Source organism: Dermacentor albipictus, chromosome 7 (assembly GCF_038994185.2).
Source record: "Dermacentor albipictus isolate Rhodes 1998 colony chromosome 7, USDA_Dalb.pri_finalv2, whole genome shotgun sequence".
NCBI classification, from domain to species: domain Eukaryota; kingdom Metazoa; phylum Arthropoda; class Arachnida; order Ixodida; family Ixodidae; genus Dermacentor; species Dermacentor albipictus.
The window spans coordinates 121,854,816-121,881,684 of NC_091827.1; the positions used below are offsets into that span (position 1 = coordinate 121,854,816).

At 49.2% G+C, this 26,869-nt stretch overlaps 2 protein-coding genes and 1 long non-coding RNA gene across 3 annotated transcripts; 2 read left to right on the forward strand and 1 right to left on the reverse strand.

The window, feature by feature from the left end:
- The first annotated feature begins 17,635 nt into the window (after positions 1 to 17,635).
- On the forward strand, positions 17,636 to 26,664 carry LOC139048135 (uncharacterized). Its single transcript, XM_070522643.1, has 2 exons — positions 17,636 to 20,513; positions 26,501 to 26,664. The coding sequence occupies exon 1, from the start codon at positions 17,663 to 17,665 to the stop codon at positions 19,610 to 19,612; it is 1,950 nt and encodes a 649-aa protein (XP_070378744.1). The 5' UTR covers positions 17,636 to 17,662; the 3' UTR covers positions 19,613 to 20,513; positions 26,501 to 26,664.
- LOC139048136 (putative nuclease HARBI1) lies at positions 20,498 to 22,918 on the forward strand. The gene is made up of 4 exons (XM_070522645.1): positions 20,498 to 21,020; positions 21,101 to 21,240; positions 21,406 to 21,574; positions 22,250 to 22,918. Exons 1-4 carry the CDS (start codon positions 20,610 to 20,612, stop codon positions 22,916 to 22,918), a joined length of 1,389 nt encoding a protein of 462 aa, XP_070378746.1. The 5' UTR covers positions 20,498 to 20,609.
- Positions 24,723 to 26,524, reverse strand: LOC139048137 (uncharacterized). Its single transcript, XR_011507569.1, has 3 exons — positions 26,165 to 26,524; positions 25,322 to 25,354; positions 24,723 to 24,800 (listed from the first exon to the last, which is right to left on the reverse strand). It is a non-coding gene; the product is annotated as an uncharacterized lncRNA (long non-coding RNA).
- Positions 26,665 to 26,869: the final 205 nt, after the last annotated feature.

A 26,869-nucleotide genomic window follows, 5' to 3' on the forward strand; every position in this document is an offset into this window, starting at 1 on the left:
CACCTGGCTCATTATTCTCAGTAGTGGCATATGGGCAGTGTACACAGTTTTGTGACGACCAGCAAGATACAGTTCAAAATGTTTCAGTACAAAGACAATTGCTGCCACTTCCTTGAACCTGCGTGTAGTTTTGCTTGCTTTTTTTCCAATGTTCAGGATGCAAAAGATACTGGTGCTTTGAGACCTTTGCCACTGATTCGTGAGAGGACAGCTTTCAAACCGTTGGGTGAAGCATTGCATGGCAGTACAAGGTCACGGGGCTCATCAAAATGGCTTGGTTTTCGCACCAAGCTTAGAATGGCTTTCAGTCATTGAAAGGCAGTGCTTTCACATCCTCCCCAGTTCCATGAAACTTCTTAATCGAGCAGTGTATGTAAGCTTTCTGCTAGTTATGCTCGATACTGCAGGAAATAGCTATAGAAGCTGAGCATTCCAAGGATACTTTGTATCTATGTATTGCTATTCAGCAAGTTCTCCCTGATGGCTTTCTATTTTCCAGCTGTTGGTCTGGTGCCTACAGCATCACCACAGTAGCCGAAGAACCCTACAGTGTACCAAACACAAACTTTTCTTTCAAAACACTGACTCCTGCACTTTTTAGTGGTCCCCGGACTGCTTTTAAGGACATTGTTGCAGGGCAACGACATCACTGGCTGCGACAATATCATCAATGTACACACTTGTGCCGTCAAGTCCAATAAGCAGAGGCCATGCACTGCAGGAATAACAAAAGCGATACGGCAATATTGTAAGGGACATGACTGACTCTGTCGAGTTACTTTGCTGTGGTCACAGTGAGATCTGCAGTGGGGCTTTCATCTACTTGTGATTGCAGGTATACCTGCTGGAATGCACCTTTTGGAAGAACCATTCACCTTGGCATTCAACTCATCGCTTAACCTCTCATTGTTGAGAGGTTAAGGATTTGGCCTAAAAGGAGGGCTCATCGTGAAACACTACTTGCCACAAAGGCACACCGTTCCATTTTTCTAGTGAATCATGCAGGGGTGTGTCCCATGAAAAAGCTGCATGGTTTCCTCAAGCCTCCATATGTGTAGTTCCTCGTGTACTGCCAAATGCAAAGCTAGTGGCCCTTCATGGCATGTCAGGAATATCAATGTAACTCCTAGTAGCAAATTAAACATGCATTGGTTCACCAATGTGCCAAATGTGTGCTTATTGAGCATGCCATGGTGAGCCAAAAGTTAGGCCAGGTTTACAAGAGTCACAGTGTTTATTCTGGCAATCCCAATTCGAAGAGCCTGATAGTAACCTTGTCCAACTAGCTCCTTCGCCTCGGACGACATGGAGGTAGTTATGTGGTCTTGTTCCTGAAATGGAAACTCGCTGAGTGCGCATCCTAGGAGCGCCATTTTATGTCTGTGGGTTCACGCTGTGCACAGCAATTGCACCAGTGATGTCAAAAGGTATCTTTGCCAACTAGTGAGTGTGATCATTCTAAATTCACTGCCATGAGCAACAGCTGTTTTTGTTAATTTTATTGTAATCAGTGTTGGCAAACCAAACTGCACATTGTTCAGGATGAAGAGTTGATGATGATGTGTGTTGTTTTGTGGCGCAAGGGCCAGGTTTGGCCAAAGAGCGCCATGACTGGTGGTAGTGTTAATGATGTATTATGGAAGATGTGACTTGGCTGTAAAGTGGCCTAAAAATGGTCGGTGTAAATGCGTAAAATCTATGTACTATAAAATTATGGCGATGAATAATGACTAAGACTGTGAAGATTAAAATCCATCGTAAAAGAATGATGCATTGTTTAAAATATGCGAGACGTTGAATTTCTTACAGCACTACAGCCTCGCCAGAGCCCTTGAACCACAAGGGCTTAGAGGCATGTGCTCATTCAAATTATCGCAGCAGCATCCTCTGAAGAGAGGAAGTGCTACGAACGTGTGGGGCTAATAAAATGAAACACAACATCTTCCAAAAAACCTAAGACGGCGTTGGTGTCAAAGAGTGGTTCTGGACCAAGTAACATAACAGGATGAAGGGGGATGTGGTGCCTGTATGCTAAGAGAAAGTGTTTTTTTCTTTCGGGTTCGGCTTCCCGACACTCCAGTAGGACGTGGAGGACGGTCAGCCTCTCCCCACATCTACCACAGGTTGGTGGCTCGTTTCCCGTGAGTAAGAAGTTGTGTGTGCCAAAAGTGTGTCCTATTCTTAGACGGCAGAATAGGACATCTGTCCTGCGGGATTTTGTTACAGGAGGCCAGAAACCTAATTGTGGCTTTATTACATGCAGTTTATTATTTATTTCTTCGTCCCACATGCGTTGCCAGTGGTTTCGTAGTTTCCTTCTTAAGAAAGGCTTCAGGTCTGTGACAGGGACCGAAGCAGTAGAGTTAGCTGCATGCGATGAGATTGATGTGGCCATCTGGTCTGCTAGAACGTTTCCCTCGATGCCCCTATGTCCAGGCACCCAGCATATAATCACATGTTGCTTAGATATATATGCTTTGCACAGTGCGGAGTAGAGTTCAACAAATACTGGATTTTTGTGATTACAGAAAGACATCAAGGCCTTCACAACACTGAGGGAGTCCGTATATATAACTGATTTCGGGAGTTGTGATTTGTTTATATGCTTTACGGCCGAGAGCAGTGCGTAGGCCTCAGCCGTAAAGATACTAGTTTCCGGGTGCAGTACGTCGGATTCCGAGAAGGATGGACCCGACGGCTGCATAGGACACCCCGTCGTGTGACTTTGATGCGTCGGTGTAGAACTCCGTGCAGGAGTATTTGTGCTGGAGTTCCCGGAAATGCATCTTGATTTCAATCTCTGGAGCATGCTTTGTCACTTCCACGAAAGATATATCACATTGTATGAGCTGCCACTCCCAAGGAGGTAGCAGCTTGGCTGGATGCATTAGGCGAAGCTCAAGGAGTGGAACGTGCATTTCTTCACTAAGCTCCCTCACTCGTAGCGAGAAAGGCTTTCTTACAGAGGGGCGATTATGGAAAAGGGTAGTGCAGGTCATATCGTTAACAGTGTTAAAACATGGATGTTGTTGATTGGATTGTATTTTAAGGAAATATGTAAGGTTGATATAAGTTCTCTGTAGATGGAGGGACCATTCATTTGATTCCGCGTATAAGCTTTGAATCGGGCTCGTTCTGAAAGCACCAGTGGCTAACCGGATACCTAGATGGTGAACAGGATCTAGCATCTTTAGCGCACTCGGGGCGGCAGAGTGATAAATAACGGCGCCATAGTCTAGTCGCGATCGAATGAGGCTTTTATAGAGATTCATTAAGCACTTCCTGTCACTACCCAATGTAGTCTGAGATAGAAGTTTGATTATGTTCATTGTTTTCAGACATTTTTCTTTTAGATATTTAATGTGGGGGACGAAAGTGAGTCTGTAGTCAAATATGACACCTAGGAATTTGTGCTCTTTGCTGATAGGTATTCGTTTTCCACACAGTTCTAAGGAAGGATCCGGAACCAGGCCTCTCTTTCTTGTAAAAAGAACGCAAGAGCTTTTGTTAGGATTGATCTTAAATCCATTCTTGTCTGCCCACACTGAGACTTTATTCAGGCCATGCTGTACCTGTCTCTCGCAGACTGCGAGGTTACAAGATTTGAAAGCTATTTGAATGTCGTCCACGTAGACAGAGTAAAAGATGGCGGGTGGTAATAAAGCACGAAGCGTGTTCATCTTCACTATAAAGAGCGTGCAGCTGAGCACGCCTCCTTGGGGTACACCCGTTTCTTGCGTAAAAGGGCGTGAAAGTACATTGCCGACTTTTACTCGGAAGGTACGATTTGACAGATAGCTTTCTATTATATTATGCATATTACCGTGGATGCCCATTTCTGACAAGTCTCTTAAGATTCCGTAACGACACGTCGTATCGTACGCCTTCTCCATATCGAGGAATATGGATAAGAAGAATTGTTTGTGTACAAATGCGTCCCGGATATTTGCTTCTACACGTACAAGGTGGTCAGTTGTGGAGCGTCCTTCTCGGAAGCCGCACTGATAACGGTCAAGAATTTTGCTCTGTTCAAGGAAAAAGATGAGTCGCCGATTTATCATTTTTTCGAACACCTTACAAATGCAACTTGTGAGGGCTATCGGGCGGTAACTTGCCACTGAGGAAGGGTCCTTGCCTAGTTTGAAAACAGGGATCACAATGGCTTCCTTCCATGCAGCTGGAAGGTACCCTGCATCCCAAATGGTGTTGAAAAGTGTGAGTAGTGTAACCTGCGTGTCATTGTGTAAGTGTTTGAGCATTTCATACATGATTCTATCAGATCCTGGTGCGGAGCTGTTGCATGCGCTCAAGGCAGCTCTCAATTCGGCAATACAGAAAGGACGGTTGTAAGGCTCATTCTCTCGACCTTTTCTTGGTAGTGGCTTACGTTCTTCTATTTGTTTATATTTTAGGAAGGATTGCGTATAATGATTTGAGCTTGATACACTCTCAAAGTGCTCTCCGAGTGAGTTGGCCTGATCTTGCAGTGTATCTCCCTGTGTGTTTATTAGGGGGAGTGAATGTGTTTGCCGCCCTCTAATCCTATTTACTCTGTTCCAGGCTTTGGCCTCATCCCTAAACGAGTTAATACTTGATAAAAACTTGTGCCAACTTTCTCGTCTGGCCTGTCGGCGGGTTCGCCTGCCTTCGGATTTTACTTTTTTAAAGTTGACTAGATTCTCTGCGGTGGGAGAAGCGCGTAGCAACCCCCACGCTTTGTTTTGTTTCTTACGAGCAATCCTACATTCCTCGTTCCACCATGGGACACGCCGTCTGCATGCCAAACCGCTTCCTTCAGATATGCATTTAGATGCGGCATCTATTATAAACGCTGTAAAATACTCCACAGCGGCATCGATTTCTAGAGAAGACATATCAGCCCATGAGAGTCTAGATAGATTTCGAAATTTCTCCCAGTCGGCTGTATCTATCTTCCACCTAGGAACTTGTGGCGGAAATTCATTTTCTTTAGATGTTCTTAGCAGTACGGGGAAGTGATCGCTCCCGTAAGGATTGCTCGTAATTTCCCATTTGAGTTCAGGCAGTATAGACGCGGAAACTATACTAAGGTCTATTGACGAAAAGGATCTGTTTCCAAGAGAGTAATATGTGGGTTCTTTCTTATTTAGAAGGCACGCTCCAGAAGAAAAAAGGAACTGTTCAACGAGACGACCTCGCGCATCGATGCGAGAGTCTCCCCACAAGGTGCTATGTGCATTGAAATCGCCAAGAACAACATAAGGTTCTGGCAATTGATCTACATAGGATTGAAATTCATGTTTCGTTAATTTGTAATGTGGGGGTATGTAAAGAGAGCTAATGGTGATGAGTTTGTTTAGGAGAACAGCTCGAACCGCCACTGCTTCGAGAGGCGTTTGTAGCTGTAAACGTTGACACGCAATGCTCTTATGGATAACAATGGCGACACCACCCGATGATGCGACAGCATCATCGCGATCTTTGCGATAAGTTATGTACTGTCGGAGAAAGTTGGTGTGTTTGGGTTTTAAGTTTGTTTCTTGTAAACACAGCACTTTGGGATTGTGTTTGTGGATTAATTCTTGAACATCATCAAGGTTTCTAAGGAGACCTCTGACGTTCCACTGAATTATCTGTGTATCCATATTGGGAGATAATATGTGCTGTGTGTACAGAAACAGAAGTAGTGTTTATGGAAATTACAGTGATTAAATTACAGAGCCCTTTCGAGGCCCTGTAACGGGAGTTTTGCCCTTTCTGGAGCGTTCGAGTGAACCTCGCCGCTCCTTAGGCGCCTGGGGCGCCTTGGGGGTAGGTGTAGTGTCCATTGCCTCTTGTGAGGCGCCGGACACGTGCTCTTGCGAGCGAGAGGTTATCAGGGAGTGTCCTGCCTTGGAGGGCAAGACCGCTGCGCCCAACAGCCCGGAGGTCGTTGGGGCTCCCTGAGGGATTTGGCTGCGCCGGCCGTTGCCAGCGCTGGAAGGGACCTGGGAGGTTGAGGCAGCCTCGGCTGCGCCCACCTTCGGGATCGATGGTCCCTTCTCCACGGTTGGCGGAGCAGCGCTAGCTGCAACCGCCGCAGGGGCAGACGGCGTAACTGCCGACTCACTGCGTGTGGGTCGGACAGCCGCCGGAGGCCGTTGTGACGCTGCCCCCTGACGCGCCACTTCGGCAAAGCTTTTCTTGGGCAGGTATGAAACCCGCCTGCGTGCCTCTTTGAAAGTGATATTTTCCTTGACTTTAATTGTAACAATTTCCTTTTCTTTCTTCCAGGATGGGCACGACCGCGAGTACGCGGCGTGCTCCCCATCGCAGTTTACACAGCGGAGAGCGTTCTCACAGGTTTCAGTGGTGTGTTCTTTGGCACTGCATTTAGCACAGGTTTGGCGGCCTCGGCAGCTCTGCGAGCTGTGGCCGAAGCGCTGGCATTTGAAACATCGGAGTGGATTAGGCACGTAAGGCCTGACACGGAGCTTTATGTACCCGGCCTCGATTGATTCGGGCAGGACACTTGAATTGAAGGTGAGAATTAGGTGTTTGGTTGCAATTTCTTTACCATCGCGCCTCATCTTTATTCTTTTCACATTAACCACATTTTGCTCGTTCAAGCCCTCTAGGAGCTCTGCCTCTGTCAGCTGAAGCAGGTCATCATCTGAGACAACGCCGCGTGAAGTGTTCATAGTGCGGTGCGGAGTCACCGTCACTTGTACGTCCCCAAATGACACGAGACTGGATAACTTCTCAAATTGTTTCAGATTCTGGAGCTCCAAGAGGAGATCTCCACTTGCCATCCTTGTTGCCTTGTAACCTTGACCAAGAGCCTCAGTTAAGGACTTTGAAACTAGAAATGGGGAGATTGTGCGTACTTGTGTGTCTGATTTTTCCGAGTGAATAACATGAAATCGTGGGAAGTTGGGTCTTTCACGACCAAAGAACTTGAATACATCTTCGGTGCGCCCTCTTTTCTGAGGGCGATCAAGGAGGGGTGGGAAGGAATTTGCCATAAGAGAACTTAGTTTTCGGCAATAACGCCAGCCACCCACCATGGAGCCCAACAAGGGGACGTTACAGGGACTGTAAAAACAGGTCCTGCAAACGCCAGCTGTACGTTGTTACTATAACCAAATATGAGATAACCTAGGTTGGTTATTCACACAAGGTTAACCCTTGCTGCCTGGAAATATTGGAAGTAAACGGAAGCTAGGAGAAGACAGGAAAGATGAAAAAGTGAGAAAAAGACGAAGGCTGGAGGGAGAGAGAGACAGGAAAAGGCAACTACCGATTTCCCCCGGGTGGGTCAGTCCGGGGGTGCCGTCTGCGTGAAGCCGAGGCCAAAGGGGTGTGTTACCTCCGCCGGGGGGCCTTAAAGGTCCGAACACCCAGCATCGGCTCAACCCCCAGGATCCCCTTTTCCCCGGACACGGCTAAGCCACGCACGGTTAAACGCGGGAGGGTCCAACCCTCGTGTGCAGGATGAAGAGTTCTGCCCACTGTTACTACTGCAGAAAGCTGTTGGTGTAGAGGAAGCTGGAGCACTATCAAACTTGTTCTGAAGTTGGAGTCACGTGAAATTTTGTTTGTTGTTATTCTCATGCAGTGTTCATTCCTAACATTTTACAAAATGTAGACATTGTGAAAGCATTTCCTGCATCCAATTACAGTGCTTGTACAGATGCTGACAGGGGCATGGTGATGAAAATACTTTTTCTTAAGTTTTGACATGGTTGAGTTCTGTGCTGTTGCAGTGAAAGTGGTACGATTCGTAATTCTGTGGTTCATTATTCTTGTGCCAGCACTGATTCTTCCACTATCAAACTTGTTCTTAAGTTTGAGTCACGTGCAATTTTGTTTGTTATTCTGTAAACATTGTGAAAGCATTCGCTGCATTCAGCTGCAGTGCTTCTACGGATGCTCACAGGAGTACGGCGCTGAAAATACGTCTTTTCTTTTTTTCTTTTTGCTATTGGTACGGTTGAGTTCTGCACTGTTATTGTGGAAACGATATGATTCGCAATTCTGTGCAAAAGTTGTTGCTGAATAAAAAGCTTATTCACCTTGGCTTTTGTTAAGCTTAGGATCCTTGTGCTTCAAGGTGCTCCTGAACGTCAGAGATATTGGTGTGGGTATGGAACATTTTATCATGCGCGCGCAAGTGTACCATTTCATCAGTAATGATACGACTGGAATGCATGTTTTCTAAATATATAGATTAAAATGTGTGCGGTGTGAGCACATAGCACTTTTTACACCTGTGACACCCGCGCACTTAAGGTAGCGATACTGCTCGGTAAGGATCCAGTCGATCGAGCATCGCGCCAGCATTCGAGCGCGTATTCGTTTTCTGCGCTACAGCTCAACAAACTTAGCACGGCCGTGCAACAGCGCAAATTTTCATCCTGATTGGCCTCGATCGCGATCAGAAGAAACCTGTGCACCAACTGTGTGACTGAATGTACAGAGATCAGGCGCGCGAGTACGGCGCAAGTGCCCGTTTTCTTTTTTGCATCTGCCACGGACGCGCATATAGTTTCATTCAAGAACAAAAGTGAATACAAAACTAACATTTGCGGCACGCGCACTATGTTAACTGTCGCTGAACCAATATAGCAGACAAAGTGGAAACTTACCTGCTGCGCGCCGCATTTCGATGGACATTTCGATGGCCATTAGCTTGCAGCGCACCCGTCGCTCCGTGGACGCTGCAAAAGCTGGGGAGGCGGCGGCGCTAGGGGAAGGATGGCGCTAGGCGCTTTAGATGGCGCAGGGACTAGACTCCCCTAGGGCGAAAAGTTACCTAGATATATAGTTCCCGTTGGCGCCGCGGGGGCGGCGCTGCAGGCGACCGGCTGCACTGGAGAGCGAATGTAAATGCGCGACCGGGTTACAGTGGCTAGAATAGGGAAGTGTGACGACCGCCGAGCGGCTCGTATGGGAGGCGCTGAAGCCCACGGAGAGGGAACCGCATGGGGGCGCTCGCTCCCGCATTCACGTCATGCCCAGACACAGCGCAGAACACGTCGCCTGTTTCGATAGCGTCGTGTGCGTGCAGTTTTCGTGTCAAGTGTACGTTTCGCCCGCTTTAGCATCTGTGCAGTCATGCCTAGAAGGCAGAGTCACTGTTTTGTGCCCGGCTGCACAACAGGCTACAAGTCGAGCAAGAAGAAACTGTCCTTGTTTGGTGCACCTAAAGACTCAAGTGCGCTCGCACAATGGCAGCGTGCTATTCCTCGCGCTGACAAAAACCTGGAAGAAAACTGTGCAGTGTGCGAGTTGCACTTCGACGAACGGTACGTGTCAAGGCACTTTGAGCATAAAGTGAACGGTGAGCTCGTTCGCATCGAGAGAAGTAGGCCTGTGCTGCTTCCAGGCGCAGTTCCTACTTTGTTCCCGAACCTACCGGCTTATTGTTCAAAGAGGCTGCCACCAGAGAGAAAGCGTCCAACAAGAAGTGAACAGAATGCGCCACCCAGGAAGAAACGTGCAAAGGGAGCTACCACACCTGTAAGGGCTGAGAGTACGACAGACAGTGTTGACTTCGAGAATACATCGTGCGCGCCGTTTGACAACTTGACGTTACCGTCGTGTTCATGGGGAAAACACACGCTTAGTGCTTCGCCCCTAACTATTGCGTACAGTGTGTGTGAGTCCACTGAGGACAAGAGTATTCTGTTCGCCAAGAAGTTAGTTGTGTTCACCCAAGATGAGCATGGAGTGAAGCAAGAAGTGTTCTTGAAGGGGGTGCAGATACCGCACTGTGTGTCAGACGATCCTGAGTGTTTGTTAAGGAACGTAGATGTTCTCAGCGTGTGCGCGGGTGCAGGAACTCTTCAAGAATTTCCTTTCATCATTGGAAATAAGAAATTTTCAGTCTCAGGAACCGTAATCTCAAGCAAGAATTGCCAGGGAACCGCCAATGAAAGCAAGCCATGCATTTCATGCAAACATTTGAGGAAAGCTCTTTTCAATCAAAGATCTGCAAGGAAACAGCGCAACCAGAGTCAAGCTGCACGTATTTCACTAAGAAGGCGGATGCAAGCGCAAGCTATCAGACGGCTGAAGGCTAGGCTTTCATTGTACGAAGAAACTATCCAGAAACTGAAGCAGCAGAGTGAGGAGCTCGAAGAAACCGTCCTCGAAGGCCGACTAAAAGCCCTCACACCCAAGCAACGGCTCGCCGTCATGCAGTGTTTTGAGGGTGCTCGACGGAAGTCACCGAAAGGTATGAAGTACAACCCGGATTGGCTACTAGAATGCATGATAATGAGGATGAAGAGCCCAAGGCTCTATGAGCACGTGAGACGGGAGGGCATACTGCTGCTGCCTAGTCGATCATGCCTCAAGGTTTACACACGCAAGTACAAGAGTGGGTTCGGCTTTAATTCTGCTGTCTTGGCAGGGATTGCCAAGAAAACAAAATCAATGGATGAATTCAAACGACACGGCGGACTCATAGTGGATGAAATGAAGTTGTCAGAATGCTTGAATGTTGGCACAGGAGGAAAGGTGGAAGGGCTTGTGGACTTGGGAGAGTTTACACCTGACTCCGAACGACACATGCCTTGTGATCATGGTTTGGTCATTATGTTTCAACCATTGACTGGTTCATGGCACCAAGTACTGGGTTGTTTCGCTTCCAGGGGAAATGTGAAGGCTGCACTGCTTTCGAAGATCTTAATGGAAGCCGTGCTGCTTACAGAGAAAGCAGGCCTCAAGGTGGATTTTATCACCTCTGATGGAGCCTCATGGAATAGATCTATGTGGCGCAAGTTTGGGATATTTGGGACCTCATCCTCGATAAAGTCATCCGTGCCACATCCCGTCGAGATAGGGAGGCGCCTTTTTTTCATTTCCGATTTTCCACATTTGGTGAAATGTGTCAGGAATGGCTTTATTAAAGCTCCTTACAAAACACCAGATGGTTCTATTTACATGGAGCACATCAAGGCAGCGTACGATGAAGATAAATGCGCAGTAACATTGAAAGTGATGCCTAAAATCACGATGTCGCACATTCGCCCCAACAACTTTGAAAAGATGAAAGTAAACTTCGCATTCCACCTGTTCAGTGCTGAAGTTCTCCGTGGGCTATTCTTCTACAAGAGCGAGATATCTAAGCATTGGAGTGACCCGGCACCAACACAAGCATTTGTGCTCATGATGGTAAAATTAATTGAGGCCATGACAGCACGCATCCCATCAAAAGGGCTTAAAGTTGGTTCTCCCCAGGAAAAGAACATTATCGATTTTCAAGAGTACCTAAACAAATGGGAAGCTTCCTTGGGAAGTTCCAAGCTTGGATTCATTTCCGCAAGCACCGCTGAGGGACTGAGAGTCACTTTGGATGCTACTCTGGGCCTTCTAAAGTACCTCAATGAGAAACTTTGTTTCAAGTACGTCCTCACAAGCCGACTCAGCCAAGACTGTATAGAAAAGTTCTTTGGCATTATCCGTCAGTTTTCAGGATGCAACGACCACCCGATAGCTACCCAATTTTTAATCACAGTGAACTGCCTAAGCTTCTATGATCTGGTAAAGGCACCAAGCAGCGGGAACTGTGCAGGAGGCTCGCTTATCTCTCTGTTAGCCGATGGAAGTGAGGCCAAACAAGTGGATTCACTGCTTGACAAAGGCAAGCTCGAAGAAGCTTCTGAGGTGCTCAAGAAATCGAAGATAATTCCTGATCATGTGTATCCCGAAAAGACAAGCGATGCCCGACTTGTCTTTTACATAGCAGGGTATCTTGCCAGGAAGACTATAGTAAAAAGCGGCTGCAGCGACTGCTTTGGTGAGCTTCTCGTATCACCGCAGAAGGCGAACAGAGATCTCGCTGTACTTACAGATTTTTGTGATAATGGCGGCCTACTTTATCCTTCGGAGAAGCTCTTTTCCTTTGTGGATGCCCTTGAGATTACCTTCACGACATGGTTCAGCTACAATGAACTACACCAAGACAGTCTGAATGAGCTGACCTCCTGCCTGCAGAAAAATTCTGTCGTCGTCGGCTGTGCACGCCATGGTATCGACCTTACGAACCAGATTATAAAGTTTTTTTTCATCACACGCCTTCACTTCTTCACGAAGTCCCTGAACAAGGAACGCGCATCATCTCGCGAGAAAAGAAAGCATCTGAAGCTCAGTCGTCTTACATGAGCATTCAGTCGAAAAGGGACTGCTTCGCGTCTGTGTTTCTATATTGTGAGTCGGAAACTTAGTCTTGTTATGACAATAAAAGTATTTGTGGCCCTCACTCTTTTGTTTAAGGCACTGCTTAAAATCCAGGTCGAACGGAAACGCCATTATCGTGAGTATGCGACTGCCCGTCGCTTGGATTTCGTTTAATGCATGCCGCATTCGCTAGCTTAAAAACTTCTACAGAAGATTTTGCCACATCCTTGTGCTGCACCATGTTATTTTAGACTGTGTAGCAACATGAACGCTAAATCGGATAAAGAGACTCAACTGGGCGCGGCCTAGGCAACGCGTCTGCTCCAAGCGCCTGACGTGTAAGCGGGTTACAGCGCCACCTGTCCCGTTCCCTGCGAAGCGTCACGGCGAAGCAGGCGCGCTCATTACACTTCTCCTATTCTAGCCACTGTAACCGGGTTGCGCGGGGTAGGGTGCCTCGATGTGCGCCCGCTCTCCGCAGAGGGTGGCGCCACTCTTTGAAGGGGTCGTCACCGCCAAAACCAGTTTTCGGGAGGCGCCGCCGCCATTTTCTTGCAATCCGTTCCCGCCGGCACGCCGACTCGCTCCCTACACGGAAAGCGGCATTCTTCACGCAGTCTCTTTGCAGAATGCCTGGCTGCTGCGTTCCCCAGTGCACTAACAGCGCTAAGAATGGTTGGAGAATGTTTTCATTTCCTAGAGACCAAAAAAAGACGACTTCTGTGGACTGTGAAAATCAAGCGGGACAAGTGGCAGCTGACGAACTACTCGTGTATCTGCAGTGTAAGTACCCAATTTCTCAGCAACACCAAATCTATGTTTAGGCTTACGTACAGCTTGTCTGTGCAACTGTTTCTAAAAACCAGACGTACGATTTTATGTGTTCATGTTAGAGCCGTCATCATGCTTTTGCGGCCTTCTGATATTTGATCGCTGCAAACGGACGTAGCCTCTTAGAGCTGGGGGCCGACATGAAACCCCAGTCACATTTGCAGCTCTATTTATTTCGCTTGGCATCACGAAATAAGGCACAGCCTTATAAAAATGTAAACGATCTTTCTCAGCCACGCATCACGCTTGCTTCACCAAAAGCCCTCGCTACCCATATTTGACAGGCGCATATAGCAGTGTGGAGGGCGAATCCCGGAGCGCAAAAGAGCATGCGACGCGTTATGCTCGCGCTTACTCCGTGTTGTTTCAAATAAAGGTCTTTTATACTTTTTCTTGTGTGCGAAAATTATGCTATTCATGACATTTATTCCAGCTTTATATCATAAGTCACGGAAGTAGCGCATGGAGGTGAAAAAATTTGTGAATGACGCCTTATTTTGTGCATGTGTGCAGATGTGAGCCCATATGTGTGCCGGTGTCAGTTCGTTCGGTTTCCTTCTTTTAATGTCATTTAATCTTATTTCTCGGGTGAATAAGGCACCTATATTAACAATACTTTTTCGTGCAGGCTCACTTTGAAGAATCCTGTTTTGAACAAAACCGAGCAGATGGATGCAAGAAGCTGAAACCAAATGCTGTACCAACGGTTTTCCCATTCAGAGGTAGGTATTTCCCGTTTGATTCACCGCCTCATTCTTTGAAAGTGCATACATTCGTTACCGAAAGAGTGGTGGTCGCTCGGAAACATTTCAGCAGTATTTGAGCCGCTGGCCCGACATGCGTCACTTATTTTGACTTTAACAGGTTATGTATATATGTATGATTGTACGTATGTATGTACGTATGTGCGCGTGTGTGTATCAATGCTGCTTCTGCCGCTCATATCGAGAAGCATTTCTACCTAATCAGTTGTACTGTCGATCGGTTCGTGCAACAACCTTAATCTCAACGCACCCACTTAACACATTTCCTCTTGAAAAAGGGAATTAGTCGCGTTGGCTAATTAATGTGTAATTAACCAAGTCGACATTGTAATTATTACAGGGAGCGGATACCTAGTCAGGTACTTATGTATACCTATTTGCCCTCCTACCCTTAGGTTTTCTTTGTGGAAAACTGAAAACTCAATAAAGATTGCCGAGACGCTGGCCATGCCTTGTTTCCGCATTGTCTTGATTTTCCATATTCCTTGATACCGCGTTTTCCCTCATCTTAGTGCTTAGTTTGATAATCGGCTTGTGTACCTTTCTGCTTCCAGTTGCTCTAAGGAAGCGAAAGCCACCTAGAGACAGAACGCAGCCTGTGCCCATATCCACCAATGAAGAGGTAATCAACCCTGAAGTACCTCACGCCGGATCAGAGGCAGGGGAAATGCTCCCCGAGTCAACTCACACGGTAACGCAAGAGGCGTCATCGAACAACTTCCAAGTCAACAACCCAGGTGACGAAGCTTTGCACGTCAGAATTCCAAGCTCGACAGATGAAACTCCCACAGCTAGTGAGGCGCAAAGGAATTGTGCTGAGTTGAAAAAGCAGTTGGCAGACATGGAAAGAAAATACGCCACTCTTCAAGAACATCACACAATTGCTAAGAACGCAATCCAAAACCTCAAAAAGCAAGTGCAAAAGCTTGAAAGTAAGGCGGATAATTTCGCAAGAAATACGCGGTTCTTGAATTCAGATCAGATTTCCGCTCTTTCTAAATATAGCACCCAGGGTCACACATGGTCTGCGGAGACAGTTAAACAAGGTTTGCAAATTAAGTTTGCTTGCGGAACGACCGGCTATGAGACACTGAGGAAGTTGGGTTATCCTCTTCCGTCCAGCAGGACGTTGGCGCGGAGGATCCAGGGACTGAGGTTCCTTCCAGGAATTCTTCAAGAAGTTTTTGACGTCATGAAGTGCAAGGCAGAGACTATGGAAAACGTGGAAAAAGACTGCGTGCTGTTTCTGGACGAGATGGAAATAGCTACGGCGTTTGAATTGGATAGAAGTGAAGACATTCTCCTTGGAGAATGTCTTCACTTCCTTCAAAGCCAGAGGAGCCCGCCAATCACGCGTTGGTGTTCATGTTGGACGGAATTAATCAGCGGTGGAAGCAAGTCATCGGATATGAATTCACTGGCCGACACGTGGAAGGTGCCCTGCTCAAAGACTATGTTCGCGACATCACCCGGCGCTGTAGCCAGATTTCCCTAAGAGTCCGTGCAGTGACATGTGACATGGGATCAGCAAATCGAGCAATGTGGCGAGAATTCGGGTTTTCGAGCCATAGAAATTCCAGCACAGTGTGCTCGATACCACACCCATGTTTGGACGGTAAAGAGCTTTTTTTCACTGCCGATGCAGCACATGTGTTGAAGAACCTACGAGGGCAACTTTTAAGCTCCAAAGTTTTTACACTGAGCGCTGCCACCGTGCTCGACAACAACCTTCCGTCACCGAACGTGAAACTGGAGCACGTCCAGGCAGTGGTGGACTACGACGCAGAAAGGGAACTTAAAGTAGCCCCTGCCCTATCGGAGGTTCATGTGAGCAGCGGCCACTTCACAAAAATGAAGGTTAGTTTAGCTCTCCAATTCTTCAGAGAAGCTGCACCGGCCATCCGATTTTTGGTAAAAGAAGGGCTGCTTGACCCATCTGGGGAAACGACAGCATGGTTCATGGATCTGGTGTCAAAGTGGTATGCCTTGATGTCGTCACGCCATCCCACTTTAGCTTTAAGCAACCGGAATATGGACAAATATTATGCCGCTCTGAAAACCTTGCGCCTTGCAGCAGAAACAATTCAAGGGATGAATATGGGCGCCACATCTCAATGGAAACCATCCCAAGCTGGGCTCCTCATTTCCACGACGGTCGTCTTTCGCCTCCAAGAAGTTTTCCTGGGCAATGAACGCTACGAATTTTTCCTAACGAGCAGGCTACTTCAAGACTGCCTCGAAAATCTTTTTTCTGTAGTACGCCTAAAGAAGCCAGTGCCAACGGCATATGACTTAAAATGTGCTCTGAGGCTTGTCAGCGTGAGCCAGTTTCTACACACACCGCGAACAACAAACTATGAGCTTGATGATCGAGAGTACCTCGTCGACCTCCTTTCTCAAGCAAAGAAGCAGTGCTCAGAAAATTTGTCCGAAGAAATAGACGACTCTGAGATTTTGTTCATTGAGGAGCTGACGTCAACGGAATGTTGTATTTTATACTACCTTGGTGGCTTCATCCTGAAAAGCATCGTAAAGAACGTATCCTGTTCCCAATGCAAGGATGCCCTCCTTGGAGCAGCAAGCAATGAATATGCCTCTTTGGCAGTTCTCAAGGAGTATGTAAGGGATGGACGGAACTTGATCTATCCGAGCAGTGAAGTGATCCGCACTCTAAAGAACTACGAGGAGCACTTCACGGGTGTTATCGCGTGGTGCACAAACAATATACACACTATGAAGTCCCCGCTGAAATCGCTTACGGAATACCTTGCGAAGGTAGACCGGCCATGCCTGAACACATGCGCAGACCACAGGGAAGCAATATCTAAAATGCTGATAGCCACCTACACAAGACTGCGGCTACGTATCCATTTACGTCAGTACCGAGCCACACGTGCCGGAGGTCACGGAAGCAAAACTTGTGCTGGTGTTAGTTTAACTTAAAGACGCTGTATTAAGTATGAACTTTTCGTATACATGCACATAAGCATGAGAAAAAGTTAAGTGTAGTAATCATAAGCAGCATTACAACTGCAGTGAAGTGTTTTCGTTATCATTTTAAACATCACGTATTTGTGGATCAAGGTATTAAATCATTGTTTTTCCTTGCGCCTAAGCCTTCATGTTTTAATTGCATGGTCTACGCATGACAGTTTGCAGCCAGGTAATCCTATGTCACCACGGCGAAGAATATTACTAGTGGACGTAAACATGCCGTGCATCCGTAGTTGAATATGCAGCAGTTCCCTTCCTTCGCGTACTTCGCCTACTTACCGCTCTGTCCATATGTCAGCGCAACGACAGCAAGTGCACGACGGCGAGAAGTTGCCCGCCGTGCTCATCTAACGTTAAAAAAAAAAAAGATATCCGATATACCTTCACTAATCGTCTCGAAATAGCGAATGCGTCACCAAATCTTTACTCCTAGTTTTCATCTACCCTAGAAAAGGTATAATTATCAAAGGTAAAGGCCCATACAAGCCCCCACTGCCAGCGGGGCCAGCACATTCAAGGCGCGTCACGCAGCCAACGCGCGCACCGCGACCAGCGTATGCAAGAAAATGGCGGCCGCGCTAGCAGACGACGTGGTTGTCCTCACCCTAAACGGAGCGCGCGCGCGCATCGAGGCACCCTAGCGCGGGGACGCCCGCCACGCCATCTCCCGGAGGCCGGCTTCACTAGGCGCGAGCGCGCCTTCCTCCTCGCCTTGCGGACCGCTTCCGTCTGGCCCGCCGAGAGGAGGCATCGCCTCCAAGGAGGAGTTCACCTCGGACAGCCGACCGAGAAGGTCACGTTTTGAGCTCCGTCCGCGTTTCAGTATATTTTCCATTCTTAGTTATTTCTTTTATAAGTTCTTTATTCTATTTCATTACATAGTTCGATCCACCTCCCGCGGGATGTAGCGCCGTTTTAGCGCACCCTTAATGGGTGACCCTGCAGCGGAAGAGTATTTGTTCTTCGCGCCCAGCAGCACTCCTGGCCGCTCGAGGAACATGGAATTCTTCACCGCAACCCCGCGGCTCATGCCAGAGCCCCGGCTCCCCAAGGATGATGGTCCGTCAACGCGGCTTACGACCATCAAACGCAAGCGAGCGGCGCCCACCAAGAAGCGAGGCACAAACCGTGCAGGGCGACATCCTCGCACCGGCACAGCCACCTCTCCCGCCACTCGCAAAACGAAGCGCCGCAAGACGGCTCTTCCAGCTGAGGCGGCATCTCCCCCTGCGGACCCGCCACGTGCACATTCCAGCCGTAGCACGTCACCCACTGGCGAGCTCGCAAAGCTTCAGGGCCTCCTGAAGACCCCCCTCCACTGCTCCCCATTTCGAGCGCAGCCGGGGGTATCAGAGAAGGTCACGGTCAGCGGAGGAAGCCTGCCAGAAAGCGAGGCGACGTCATCGTCGTCCCCCTTTTCCTCGTCGTCTCCCTCATCCTCAACTGACAGCCGGGACTACATTCCCTCCTCCCCAGAGCAGTCGCCTCCTACACTGCCCCCCTCCCTGGAGGCAAGCGTGGCCCTCAACGACTTGGAGGGCGAGAGATCAAGAGAGGAGGACCCCGCTCCCCCGGGGAACAGCCGGCCAAGCTGTGTACTCAGCCCCCTCCTTCCCCTGACAGAGGACGCCTTCTCTTCCCTTCCTCCTCCCGGCCCACCGCCAGCCCCTCACCGGGCGCCGCATACAATGCCACCGCGGGCGAAGACAGGCGAGAGAGAAAAACCGGCCCCGGCGACCCCCTCTCCCAAGGCGCAGCCGAGCATGCCAGCTGCATCGAGGGCAACGACGGGTGCCACGCCCCCCTCCCGAAAGCGAAACCGCCGACGCCGCCGACGCAGTACCTCGCGAGCAGAGGCCGCCCTCGCGCCCATCCGGGAGCCCTGCGACACCGTGCTGTTTCGCCCCGTGGGCCAGCGGAACTTTCGTTCATCATCGAAAGAGGCCATCGTGGCACAGCTCTCGAAGGTGGCTGGCGCGCACCGCGTCCGCGTCAACTTTCGGCTGAATGTTGTAGCGGTTGATGCGCTGCCGGACTCATCATTGGCCCCCCTCATAGCGGTGGCGGACATCTGCGATGTCCCTGTGCGTGCTGCAGCAGCCCCAAAGGACTCGTGCACCGGTGTCCTTTTCGGCGTCGATACGTCCCTCGACCCTGACACCGTGCGCGCGAACATTGACTCTGCGGTGCCCGTTCTCGGCTGCTATCGCGCGGGGCCCAACTTTGTCGTGCGCTTCTCGGGCAGCACACCACCACAGGAGATTGCGCTGTTCAAGATGCGTCGGCCCGTCAACCCAAGGCGCCCCCGCCCCACGCAGTGTCGCTTATGTGGAGCCTTCGGCCACGTCAGCGAGGCCTGCGTGTCGGCGCGCCGCTGCCTGAGGTGTGGTGGCAGCCACTCGAGGGCTGACTGCACTGCGAGGAGCGCGAAGTGCCTCCACTGTGGCGGCCGACACAGCGCGACCGAGCCTCGCTGCCCTGACTGGCAGCGGGAACGCCGCATTGCCGAGACGGTCGCGTCGTCGATCGAGCCGATCACGCGCCACCAGGCAGCCGCCATCGTCCGTGACGCCGAGAAGACAGCGCCGCGAGGCCCTCAACCCCTCGCCGCCCCTCGAGCTTCATCGCGCGTCGACGACAGCCGCACGTTCGCCGATGTCGCGAATAACCGTCCGGCGAGGCCGCCTGTCGCAGGCAACACGTCGACCCCCTCGCCGGCGGTCACTGTGGCTCCCACTGACCCACGCGACGCAGTGATCGCGCTGCTCGCTGCCGCACTGAAGTGTGCCACGGAACTTTTGCCGCACGATTCGCCTGCTCGTACGCTGTGTGCCGCTGCTCTCGCCGCCCACGGGGCACTGACCCACCATGGCAGTTAGAGCTCAGGGTGTTCCTCGGCCGCGCATTTTGCAGTGGAACTGCAATTCCCTGCGCTGCCGGCACTCGGAGCTCGTCGAGCATCTGCCTCTGTACGACTACGATGTCCTCGCCTTCCAGGAGACGTATGTGCGTGCAGAGGAGGTCTCGCTGCCTGGTTACGTAGGCTACAGTAGTGCCAGTGAGTGCGCCTTGGCACACTGCACTTCTGCGCCTTGCCACGACAGCGCCCATCCGCAGAAGCGCCCCCGCGTTGCGCTGTACATCCGCGCCACCCTCCCGCACGTCCTCATCGACACAAGTCAGCTGTGCAGTGCTGTGGTAGAGTGCGTGGCCGCTACCGTGCGCGTCTGCGGCGCCGACACCTCTGTGGCATCTGTTTACATGCGCCCAGGTGGCGGTCGCAACGGCCGCCAGCAGAACGATTTCACCTACCTCACGCGCCTGATTGCCTCGCTTTCGGCCGACTGTGTCGTCTGTGGGGACTTTAACGCTCACCGCCGTAGCTGGGGAGGTGGTCACAGTGATCTGCGAGGTAAAGCGCTCCTTGCCACCGCGTCAACGCTGGGCCTGTCCATCCTAAACAGCGGGAGGCCCACGTTTGTGCGCCGCGGCGTACAAACCTCGCCGATCGATCTGGCACTTGTCTCGGAGCGCTGCTCATATTTCTGGCAACGCGCACCGGACACTGCCGGATCGGATCACTTCCTTCTCACCCTATCACCCACCTCCCCCAGCCGCGCAGTTGTTCGAGTATGCGTTGTGGTTCGGTGGACACTCTTCCGCGATTTCTGTCACGAGTGGTCGCGCGACGCCGATTTTTTCGCGCACATAGCGGAGTCTGCTAGGCGCGCGTCGACGTGTGTGGTTGTGCCGGCCGGCACTCCCTGCCCGGACATTAATGTTGAATTCCAATGGCGGAGTCGGAGCAAGTTTTTCTGCTCGTTTCAGAGCAAGTTTGTTCCAATGACAGAGTGAGAGCAGGAGTAAGGTGTTCCAATGAGAGAGTCGGAGTGGATTCAGAGCGGGAGTCACTGCGTGGAGCAGAAAAAGCTGCTCCGCCAAAATCGGTGGAGTGGACCGGAACTCTGCGTGACGTATTTCCTTTACCGCGTTTGTCTGCTGGGAGGCGCCACCGGTCACGACTCGCGAGTTGTGTTGGTAATGGCGGACGACATGAGCGGCTCGGCTGGTTCGGCAAAGCGTGCGGCAATGCTTTTGCTACTCGACAGCGACAGCTCCGAGTCGGAAAGCTCAAGTTCCGACACGAGCGATTGCTCGGATAGTGACAGCGACGCGGAAACTGCCGCTTACGAGCGGGAATTCGACAGAATGTTCCAAATTCCCGCAAAGAGGCCTAAAGTAGTCGGCTACATCGAGGACGTCGTGCGGCAGTACTCGGACGATGAGGTAAGGAAAGAAAAAGGAAAGCAGCATACTCAAGGTTTAACACGTTGTGGTGCTTTCGTTTCTGTTTCTTTTTTGTGCAGTTCCGAAGGCACTTCAGGCTATCTCGATCTGTGGCGGAAAAGTTGATCGCCGACTTTGCCGCGTCGTCAATGTGCCCTTCGGGTACACATGGAGGGGTTCCAGCGAAATCTGCGGAAACGCATATCTTGTCTTTTATCTGGTTAGTTCTCGCCGTTTTTTCTATGCACCTGCCAAATTAACAACGATAAATGAAACGCGAAAGAGTCGGATGCCTGCATTAAACGCATTTGACTACGAGCTCGTTGCTTGCAATGCACTGTAGTCTGAAGCTCCTTTTTCGGATCCGTGTAATCCCACTGCGCAGGTACGCAGCCAACAAAACCTGCATGAGAAACGTGGCCAGCCGGTTCGACTTGTCGGAAAGCTCCGTTTACCGAATTCTTCATAGAGTAGCCGACTTCCTCCTGACTCTGGGACAGTCCTTGATAAAATTTCCGGCTGACCTGGAGAACCTCACCAAAAGTTTTGAGAAGGTTTGTTTTGATTTTCTTTACCTATAAGAAGCACTGAATATCGGCCAGCCTAGTTTTATTGATATTGCAACATCACTGTGCACGTTTTGTTTGCTATTTCAAGCGCTACAATGCTGGACCTTCATGAAACCATGATAGCTTGTGATGACAACACTCAGAATTTGTACCAGTGGCGGTCGAAACATTTAACCTAAAAGTATCTCTTGGGATCACAGCCAATTCCTTGCTTAGGAATGATGCTGCATGCTTTGTCATCACCCACAATAGTAGATGTCTGTTCAGATTTCCGGGCGTACGATGCGATATAGACCATGTCTGCTTTGGCAAGCAAATTCTCATTACGTGCTTCAAATCGATTGAGGGAAGATACACGGGGTTTGCTTTATTTTCTCTCCCATTTTGCTATAGTAAAAAGAGAAGTGGATAGTAAAAAAAAACATGTAATATGTTGTGTGCACGGCAGTGTATGCTGCCCTCAGTACTTCTCAGTTTCATTTGGTTTGTATTTTGTTTCTTTAACTTGAAATAAATGGTGCTGTGCCATGAAGGGTATGCTGTTAACGTCAGTTAATGGGTATGAGCACCAGTATTTTCCCTTAAAACTCCTTGCAAATGCTCATTTTATGTTCAGACATGGATGATATCACTCAATACAAGTGTATCACTTGCTTGCAGGTGTCTGGAATGCCTGATGTTGTTGGCTGCATCGATGGGTCATACATCAAGATACAGTGCCCGGAGAAGAAGGTTGCTTCGACATATTGCAACAGGCACCATTACCTTTCGCTCACACTACAGGCCGTCTGCGATGACAAAAGGCGCTTCTTGGACACGTTCATTGGAAGTTCAAGCAAAATGCACGATTCGCATGTGTTCAGCTTGTCCCCACTTTCAAAGAAAATCTCTGCAGTCTGTCAGGGGTCTTACCATCTTTTAGGGGATGCAGCGTATCCACTGCGGGAACACCTGTTGACACCGTACAGGGATTATGGTGCTTTAACGAAGCAGCAAAAGCACTTTAATTACAAGTTTTCAGCTACAAGAGTTCTAATTGAAAATGCATTTAGCACCCTAAAAAAGCGCTTCAGACAGCTAATGTATCTTGAGCTCTGCACAATTCCCTGGCTCAATAAGTTTATCATAAGCTGCTGCGTTCTGCACAACTTGTGCATTGAGTTGGGTGATGTAGAGCCAGATGATGATGATAATGAACAAGTACCCAGTGACGTTCAGTGGCAGAATTGCAGAGATAATCATATTGAGAAATCCGGTGAAGAGCGAGCACTGCGCAGGCTTGGAGAAATTAAGCGCACGAAAGTCTTGGCAAAGCTCCTGCAAACTTAATCGCTTCCGCCCACCTAACTTTCTGTCGCCCCCTGCTACGTTTCCCTTGGAATCCAGTCCGTAACCCTTAATGCCCATCGGTTATCTTCCCTCTTCATTAAATGTCCTGCCCATTTCTTTTTCTTGATTTCAACTAAGATGTTATTAACTTGCATTTGTTCCCTCACCCAATCTGCTCTTTTCTTATCCGTTAACGTTATCCCCATCATTCTTCTTTCCATAGCTCGTTGCGTCGTCCTCAATTTAAATAGAACCCTTTTCGTAAGCCTCCAGGTTTCTGCCCCGTACACGAGTACTGGTAAGACACAGCTGTTATACACTTTTCTCTTGGGGGATAATGGCAACCTGCTGTTCATGATCTGAGAATGCCTGCCAAACGCACCCCAGCCATTCTTATTCTTCTGATTATTTCAGTGTCATGATCCGGATCTGCGATCACTACTTGCCCTAAGTAGATGTATTCCCTTACCACTTCCAATGCCTCGCTACCTATTGTAAATTGCTGTTCTCTTCCAAGACTGTTACACATTACTTTAGTTTTCTGCAGATTCATCTTTAGACCCACTCTTCCGCTTTGCCCCTTCAAGTCAGTGAGCATGCATTACAATTGGTCCCCCAAGTTACTAAACAAGGCAATATCATCAGTGAATCGCAAGTTGCTAAGGTATTCTCCATTAACTCTTATCCCCAATTCTTCCCAATCCAGGTCTCTGAATACCTCCTGTGAGCACGCTGTCAATAGCATTGGAAATATCGTATTGCCTTTATTGGGATTTTGTTGCTTTCTTTATGGAGGACTACAGTGGCTGTGGAGCTGCCATAGATATCTTTCAGTACTTTTACATACAGCTCGATTACACCCCGATTCCATAATGCCTCCATGACTGCTGAGGTTTCGACAGAATCAAACGCTATCTCGTAATTAATGAAAGCTACATATAAGGGTTGGTTATATTCCGCACATTTTTCTATCACCTGAGTGATAGCGTGAATACGGTCTATTGAGTAGCCTGGTCGAAATAAAGTCCATGCAGTAGTTGGGGGCTGCGGTGTGTGTACTAACGTGCGGCCATCTTTAAATACACAAACACATGTTTGGCACTGTACACTTTTATTTAAACAAGCCGATATTCTCGGACACTGGAATTTTTTTATTCAAGGCCAAGAGCACGGCTTAGAAGCCTAATTTTTTCTGAATGTTGTTTTGCTTTTTCTTGCCGAATACGTTCCTTGTATTCTTGCCTTTCTTTGTGGCGCCTCTCTCTTTCTTGTTCCCGTGTAGCTCGTCTTTTTTCTTTTTCTTCTTGAATTTTGCTCATTTCATCGAAGAATATCTTCATCTCCAGCATTCTCGAACCAGAGGGCTTAGGCCTTTTGGGCATAGGCTCCTTTGTCGATGCTTGGCTCGGCGCCAGGCTTTCAGACTCCTGGCTTTCCGATGCTTGGCTGGTCGACGCTGGGCTGTCGGATGCTTGGCTGGTCGACGCTGGGCTGGCGGATGCCTGGCTGGCCGACGCCTGGCTGGCTGGCCTCTTCACAGCAACAACGCCAGAGCTGTCTCTCAGCTCTTCGGGCTCGAGACTGTCATCTAGCCAGCGTATTCTGGCTACTTCATCCTCAAAGGGCACTTCACATGGGGAATTCCCAGATTTGTTGTTGTGCGCTGTTGCGCTTCTTTTTCTGCGCATGACGGTTTTGTAGCGGCTGCAGCACTGCTCACCAGTTTTCGGAACTCCGAGCGCCTCTGTAATGTTCGCTGCAATTCGGCTGAACATAAGCTTCTTATTTTTGAATTTTTTCAACGGCCCAATCTCAGCAAAGTATTGCTCATAATAATCAAATAGGAGCTTGGTTTCCCTGGCTGTCCATTCACAGCCTGTACCTGCAAACAAAAAGTGCATGAGGTAGTTGTAGAGGTGTTACAGCTGCATTAAGTTATTGTATTTTCTGGTTTGATTTGTGTAGTGCCCGTTTTTGCAGCTATCTTCTGAAGCTTATTTTATGATTTCTCCATCCTGTATTGGCCTTTGGGCTAACAGTATCAATAAATGAACGATATGTCATTATAAATGGACTCACTGGGCTGCAATTTGGCTGAACATTAGCTGCTTATTTTTGAATTTTTTTCAACCGTCCAATCTCGGCAAGGTACTGCTCATAATAATCAAATAGCAGCTTTGTTTCCCCGGCTGTCCATTCACAGCCTGTACCTGCAAACAAAAACTGCATGGGGTAGTTGTAGAGGTGTTACAGCTGCATTAAGCAATTGTATTTGCTGGTTTGATTTGTGTAGTGCTCGTGTTTGCAGCATCTTTTGAAGCTCATTTTATGATTTCTCCATCTTTTATCGGCCTTTGGGCTAACAGTATCAATAAATAAATATGTCATTATAAATGAACTCACTGCGTTGGTCATTCTTGCTGCTCTGTTCCGGCACTGTTGATGGAAAAACCAAATGCAACATTATTCATTGCCCTGGATTCATAAAGGTGGCATATATGAAGCGACATAACCATTACGAAGTTGTACTCTGTGACTAGTTGCAGTACATTGAGCCACCACGTGCATTTCATGCAACTACGTAAGCAATTAAGCCATGTCACACTTCCTAACACAGCTTAACAAAATAACTCGCTGTTTGCTGCGCTACCTGATCTCAACACGAAATTTTGAATAATAGCGTAATATAAACATGCAAGGTTCCACACAAGTTCAATATTTGCTTAACACAAGGTGCACATTCTTGATTACATTACACACGCTTAGCATGATGCAACGTCCCTGATCAGGTGGCTGTTAATCAAAATTACCGTACGGTCCTTCTGGCCTGAAATCGACAGTGATGCTTGAAAAACAATTTGTAGATTTCTGTGGCACTGAGACTGATTCGAAAATTGGGTGCACTTACCGTGCTGACCTACATAACAGCACAACTCCATTCGGCAGCAGAATGCACTCACACTGATACCTCCGCTAAAATTTCGTGGGAGACAAATTCTCAGGCACGTGTCACTGCTTCATTGCTTCTTCGCGACATATAAAGCTAGACAACTACTTCTGCGCCACGACGGACACACAGGAAAATGCACAATACAATGACGGATGCGATGCGTTTGAGTGAAACGAACACATCAGCAGTAAAGCAACTACGCAACTGAAATGTAGCGTCAACAGACAATTGCTCCACGCAACACGTGCGTTGCATTGGACTTACAGCACAGTGTTCAAAGTTGCGAAGGCACCTACCATGTTTGTCCGTATCCTGTGCGCTCATCAGAGGAAGCAAAAGCCGCTGCACGCTTGCCGAGATATCCATTCCGCACTTTTGAAAACACAACAGGGGAACGGCGCTGAAGAGACAAGTGACTGGCGCGGCGGTGCTGGGAGCAAACAGCGGAAAAAAACGACAACACGCAAGGCATCCTGGGTAACTCGGCGATAGAAGTTCCGCTTCCGCCTTGCTCCGGCGGCGCAGGTTGTGTTCCACTCGCGGATTGGGAGGCGCTGCTCTACGCCAGAGTCGAGTGCTCGCTCGCGGAGTCGGTCGGCTGCTCCGACTCCGCCATTGGAATTCAACATAAGCTGTTGAACATTCGCGCCGCCCGCCGCCGTGCCCAGCGCCGCGCCATCCGCACGAGTGCCGCGTCTGACTGGACCACTTACAACAGACTGGACGCTGTGTGCCGACGGCATGCCAGGCAGCTGCGCCGCCGCAGCTGGGCTAGACTCTGCGCGTCACTTGCTGACCCGCAAAACCAGCACCGTGGCTGGCGCATCATGCGCTCTATGGTGAATCCGAGGACCCCACGATGGCCAGTTCTCGGCATCGCTGTTGCCCGCGGCATCACGGAGTTGGCGCTCGCCGAGCTGCTAGCAGACTCTTTCGCTGCCGCCAACGCCTCAACAGCACCCGGCGTCCCTGCCGCTGCATTGCGGGCGCTCTGTGTTCGT